Source organism: Apium graveolens, chromosome 3 (assembly GCF_009905375.1).
Source record: "Apium graveolens cultivar Ventura chromosome 3, ASM990537v1, whole genome shotgun sequence".
In the NCBI taxonomy this organism is placed as follows: Eukaryota; Viridiplantae; Streptophyta; class Magnoliopsida; order Apiales; family Apiaceae; genus Apium; species Apium graveolens.
In genome coordinates, this window is record NC_133649.1 from 293,802,222 (window position 1) to 293,808,610 (window position 6,389).

At 33.5% G+C, this 6,389-nt stretch overlaps 1 protein-coding gene across 11 annotated transcripts; it reads right to left on the bottom strand.

The window, feature by feature from the left end:
• Positions 1 to 435: 435 nt before the first annotated feature.
• LOC141711142 (putative beta-glucosidase 41) lies at positions 436 to 3,967 on the bottom strand. 11 transcript variants are annotated; one of them, XR_012571240.1, is made up of 8 exons: positions 3,565 to 3,967; positions 3,373 to 3,425; positions 3,047 to 3,173; positions 2,205 to 2,296; positions 2,050 to 2,116; positions 1,882 to 1,940; positions 1,329 to 1,404; positions 436 to 1,031 (listed from the first exon to the last, which is right to left on the bottom strand). XR_012571240.1 is itself a non-coding variant. In XM_074513575.1 (6 exons), the coding sequence occupies exons 1-5, from the start codon at positions 2,325 to 2,327 to the stop codon at positions 1,018 to 1,020; spliced, it is 339 nt and encodes a 112-aa protein (XP_074369676.1). In that variant the 5' UTR covers positions 2,328 to 2,695; the 3' UTR covers positions 436 to 808; positions 988 to 1,017. The 11 variants fall into 11 exon arrangements, 5 of the variants coding, with proteins under 5 accessions (XP_074369676.1, XP_074369674.1, XP_074369675.1 ...); XR_012571239.1 differs by having other exon boundaries at positions 3,373 to 3,428; positions 3,565 to 3,962; XM_074513575.1 differs by lacking the exons at positions 3,047 to 3,173; positions 3,373 to 3,425; positions 3,565 to 3,967 and having other exon boundaries at positions 436 to 808; positions 988 to 1,031; positions 2,205 to 2,695.
• Positions 3,968 to 6,389: the final 2,422 nt, after the last annotated feature.

The window sequence follows — 6,389 nt, forward strand, 5'->3', positions numbered from 1 at the left end:
CACCAATGGGGTTGCAATAGGTCTTGAAAAGTGTTACAGTAGGGTTTGGGCTATCAGTACAATATTTGTGGACCCCACAATCGGGGCCACATGTGGGGTATCGATGCAACCTTTTTGCAGCGCTTTTTAGTGTTTTTTGCAACGCTTTTTAGTGTTTTTTGCAATGCTTTTTAGTATTTTTTGCAATGCTTTTTAGTGTTTTTTGCAACATTTTACACTGATTATTAGCAACACTAAAAAGACCTATTGCAACGCTTTTACAAAAAAAATGCAAGGAACTATTTTTAAATTGGCATATCCATAAATAAGACCATAATCTTAAAACTAACACAATCAACCAATCTACCAACCATAACATCAGTTATCCAAAATAAACACCACTACCTTCACCATCAACATACTACCATCCTTATACCACCAATTATCTACCAACCATAAAATAAAAGCGAAAGTTTTAACAAGTTAAAGTTACACACTTCAAAATATAAACATCGTAGTACTAAGAAAAATAAAGTAGAACGATAATACTTCAACTTTATAGCCAAACTGTAGACTGTAGTCACGTAGATCTAGACTGCAATTAATGGATATGAGATAGTTTAAGGTAATCTCTTCATAAGAAGACCTTCAAGGCAACCATCTCCTTTAATCCCATCTCGACTAAAAGCATACTCTCAATGTTTGCTTCTCTAGTTAGATCACCCAAGTTTTGGACATGGTTGCTTAGTTTTTCCTGCCTTGCAAAAGAGATGCCCTAGAATTGAACACCTACCGGGAGCCTGAGTTCCAGAGTCATAACCTTGCATTGCTGCATTATGAGGTTCATTAAAGGTGATCCAATACTTCACTCTGTCTCCGAAGGCCTTGAAACAGGTAAAAGCATAATGCTCAAAATCTTTTCTAGCAAGCAAAATATGAGCCTTTGTGTAAATAAGTGTTTAGGTTTATAATGACTAATATATACAGGATGGAGTTTAAATCACTTACACGATATGGTCACTTAACCATCCTTCATATCTATCTTCGAGCATCTGCGGAAGATCCCAGTGGTATAAAGTTACATAAGGCTGAATTCTTGACAGGAAGCTACAACAGACTCTTCAAAACCGCTGTACAGACTTAATAACACGAAAATTCTTTGTATAATTTGCAGTTTTTACTAATTGACTTTTTTCCAGTAAATAATCTAATAGGTTGTTGTAGTATTTTAATCCATCTGGATTTGGTTCTCTTGTTCCATCTCTATATACAAAATTATAATGCTAAGACAGGGTATTGGCTTATCGCTAGGGGTTACACCATTTCATAGCGGCAAAGTTTTAGCTTACTCGGAAAGATTCTTGACCATGAAATTGAGAATCTGTAAGCATCCATTCCCATGTCCTTCTTCAAGTCAATGTCCGTCTGCAATGTAATTTAATATTCAGGTTATAATTTCCGTTTGGTTAGTTTGAGACGAAGGAAAGTACAACTTTAACATAAAGTATGATATGACTAGTAGTATTATATAACGTTAGTTGTCAACACCTAAAGCTATTCATTCTTATCTTCAAGAAGTTGGTGACATGCTCTTGACATCATTAGATTTGGTATTATCCAAAAAATTCTATCTTCATACTAATCTAATGCAGTCGAAAAACTTTATCACTATAAGCTTTGGTTTATCATCTATTCTGAAAATTGACCGATACCTTGATTTCAATTCTGTAGTGATAATAATGTGAACAAGGAAGTAACAAAGGAAGGTAGAAATTAGAAAGTAAATTAATGAGGCCGAAAAGGAAAAGAAGATGATACAGTAATCTAAAGTAAATTAGAAGAAATAGTATGAGAATGATGAACCATAAAAGAAGTAGATCATCATTGGAAGTGTAAACTAACCTTAAAGCGATGATAATGATCCACTGCCGTGTTTACATTGCTGAAGTCCAAAATCTTGCCTGCACAAAAAATATATGTCAAGCACAACCTAAGATAAACTATACTCTGTAAATTTCCCTCCTTAAGCCTCCAGATAGTTCCATAATTTTCGATGTTTTAGTTTAGTACCTGTTCGGCTAGCAAAGGTATCCCAAATATTAGCACCCTTGTTTCCTTCATTCACGGCACCTTCAAACTAATAATACACACACATAAACCATTTGACATAACCAAATGAGCATCAAATTATAAGTTAAAAATGAAAGGCATGGAAATGAAGATACCTGATAAGAAGAAGAAGCAGTACCAAATATAAAGCCATTAGGAAAATGAGTTCGACTGATGGACTGAGAACTCCAAACAAGACAAGCCAACACTAACAACAGCATTAACAACTTGTCTGACATAACTTCTATTACAAAAACCAACTCAATGCAAAACTACAAATATGTCTGTATATATTACAATTTACTGATATAATAGAGAACAATAGATTTATTATATATATCTTGAACAAAATTTAGCTTGCACTCCATCTAAAGATGCGGGGCAAGATCGCTTCTTGAGTTCTTGTTGCGTAAACGCGCGTGTTTATGCACCAAAAAGATACGTACAAGATATATATTCACTGATCATAGCAACAAAACTGATATATAACAGCGCGAGAAAAATTGTTATAAAAGTTTTCTCATATTAGTATGTCACTTTCCAACCATTTGTGAATGCTACATTCAGTTTCAAACAAAGCATACTAACCTAACTACAACTATTTTAATCATTTAACAGATATGCTTTCTCTAGATTAAAATGTAACTAACTTATATATTTTCCTATATTATATAACTGTAAAATGTAAATATATATATCTGGAGAAACTTGGAGATGAAGAAAATATCAAGTCATGTCCCCTTGTATTACAGTTTAGATCAACTGATCACAAACCTCTTTACAAAGAAAAGACGGAGATTTAATCCCAGTGACTGTTGTTGATTTAGTCTCTAGTCTAGTCTTCATTAAATAATGTGCAAATATCGAACACAAAGATTTGGAAAACTTGAGCAAAATAGAGCAACCAGAGTAGTTGACAACTAGTAGGTATGATGATAAAGCATTTGAAGATCCTTACACTGCGTACATGTCAACACCTCAATAGAAGGCAATAGGGATCAAGCAGTAGTATTGAACACATCGAAAGTGGCAGAGATGACATTTGATGAATAGATTCAGGTTCCTGACAACCGCGTCCCTGTTGGCTACAAACACATGCCACAGAGGCAGATACAAAAGAAATAAAAGTTAGTAAACAACATAAAGCAGAGTCACTCATATGTCCAATACATATTTACTTCATATGTTGCAAGAAGATATCAGAAATGTAGGCTGGTGGCAAAACAACAGTTGGCAACAAAAATTAAAGCTCAAAAGCAACTGATTTCTTTTCCGAATATATACCTTATATAACTTTGCAAATCTCTTTGTCCACCCATCCTTAAGTTCATATTTTCCTGCTGGAATACACAACTGAAATTAGACATCTCATTGACATGTATATACATCCAAGTAATAAGTGTCCTCAAGAACAATTAACACAAACTTTTACAATCATGAATTACAATATAGATGAGCAGAGAAATTATAACGCACCTTTGTTACTTTGTATCAGCAATCTTAATACTTAACCTCACGTTTCTTCTTAAAAGCTGATTTAAGAACCAGCAAGCAAGCAATAAAAAGATCAGAACTAACTAATCTTCCCACCACAACAGCCACTATTTTTTGTGTGTTTTGCCCCATGCATTTCCCTTTACTACTTCCTGTATCTACAAGTTTAACACCAACAGATCATTATAATCAAAATAGTCATCCACAAATAGTTACATACATCTACTTCTACACACATATGACCCCCCAAGAAAGAATCTAATTCATAAACAAATTAATAAAACATTCTGCAAAAACTAAAATAAGTGTACACAAATTAATAAGAGATAAACATTCATAAACTATAGATATACTAAATCTAACACCAAAAGATCTCACTCCCAAATCAATCCTATTACATACCCAAACAATAAAATGTAATATCTCGAGGTGTTATAAACAAAAAATACGTAAAGGACTTATAAAGCTTCACCTAAAATACCAAGCAAGGCGCGAAGCAATAAGTCAGTCATATTTCTTTAGCCTTGTACATTTTACACAAACCAGAACAAAAAGATAAAAAAAACATTAAAGCAGCATAACAACACAAAACAAGATAAAACCGAAATCGAGCTCTCCAATTTAACATCGCCTAAATCCTAATCAGCTTACGAACTCCACCCCCACACCCAACATTTTAGTAGCCCTAAATTATACAAACTAATGTCCTAAAAAACCTGAAAGATAATAAAACATTAAAGGAGCATAGACAGTAACAATGTAACACAAACCCCAAAAAACTGAGTTCTCTAACTTAACATCACCTAAATCCTAATTAGCATACACACTCCATCCCCACCCCCAATATCTCGTTAGCCCCAAATTACACAAACCAGTGTCCCGAGAAAATAAAATACAACAAAACATTTAAAGCAACAGAAATAGTAACAGAAACAAGAAAACACCAAAACTGAGTTCTCCAATATAACATCACCTAAATCCTAATCAGCTTACACACTGTATCACTCATATAGTGGTGACTCAGAGGGAGATATATATATATATATATATATATATAGAGAGAGAGAGAGAGCCTGGAAGTGCGAAGTTGGGAGAGCATCTGAGCAGAGTATTTGAGTAAATCTCTGATATTATTTTTGGACTGCTGACTGAATCCAATTTAATTAAAAATCAAATCATGGGAAAATCAAATATGATTCACTAGAGTCTGTAGAAATAAAACTGATTATTATGAAGAGAGAAAGTGTGTGTTGTATAACTTCGAGTATATAGATAGAGATATAGATAGAATTGTAATATATGTTTTTAGGGTTGTGAATGAGAATTGGGGGAGCTCGTAGGTAGGGTTTTGAGAGGAGGGGCGTTCAATATTTTCCTCAAAGTTAGTAGGCGGTACATTTCCCGGTCACCAAATCCCTGTACAAACTAAAAAAATAATTGTTTCTCTCACAGCTGCCACATCAGCAGTATGTGACCCACTTGTAGAGACCCCAGTGACATGTCAACATAATATTAATAAAAAATTAAATATTTTTATTTATAATAGCCTTGACAACATTTTTTACTTCTTTGCTAACATAATTAAAATATGTTATAATATGTTAGATTAATTTTGTGTTGGGGCAACATATTCTACGACAACATCACTTAATAATGTTGTATAAGGTCATTTATGGCGAAGTGAATATTGTAAATAAATCCATTAGTCACTTGTTAAGTTTTATAAGGCGTTCAATTTATCATTATAATATTTTAAATCACTTCACTAATATTATTAACTTCTAAAAATAAATAAAATATATATTTCAATTATTATTTCATTTCTATGTAAAATAATACTAATTATTTAAATTTAAAAAAATCATCTCTAATTATATATGTCATTTTGGTAACACATTTTGACTCTACGGCAACATCAAAAAAGAGGGGTTGCGGTAGACATTGGTTTTGAAGGCTACTATTACACTTTTGTTTGCAACCCCACCCTGAAGGGTTGCAGAATCCAATCTATGGCTTAGTGATTCCATCGAATTCTCCTACCTATTTGCAACTGACACTACCCAACTTAAAATTAAATTAAATCCAAGTACATGATGTATGCAGGTCTTACCTTCATTCAGATACAGAAGTGCAAGTCATTATAAAGAAATAATAAGTTAAATAACTACACATACTTCTACATATTCCGCTGACATTACCAAATCTAACAAGTACAAACTACAAATCCATAAAATATATTCCTACAATACAAAAATCCCTGCATAATACGAATTACAGATATGAAGAAACAACTAAACGATGACATAATCGACGTTCTTCTTAGGCTTACCATACTTTTGTTCGATAAGTGTGGCAATAAAAAGAGGGGTGGTACCAAGCTTGTAAATATTGGGGATGTTTTAATTCTGAGCAATACTTTTGTTCGATAAGTGTGGCCATAAAATATAAGAAGATGTACATGTCTTGAATCTTGAAAGTGTGACACAAAGGAAGAGGCTATGGAACAGAGTATTGAAAATCATGTTGTTGAGGCCATGATCAACCCACAAGCAGTTCTTGATTAAAGTGATTCGAGATATTCAGATGAAGGCTAGGCAATATTTATCAGCCATGGGATGGAGATTTTATGATGCTATCAAGAAAGGTGGCAAGAGAGAACTTAGATATTGTCCTCCTAATAGTAAGAAGAAGTATATATCTCTTCGAATGACATGCAAGGGCTATTTAGATAAAGAATCGCAGTTCGGGGCAGTGCATGATAGTGTTCTTGAGGGACCAGTTGGGAAAACAGGGGATGAAGTTGTTGG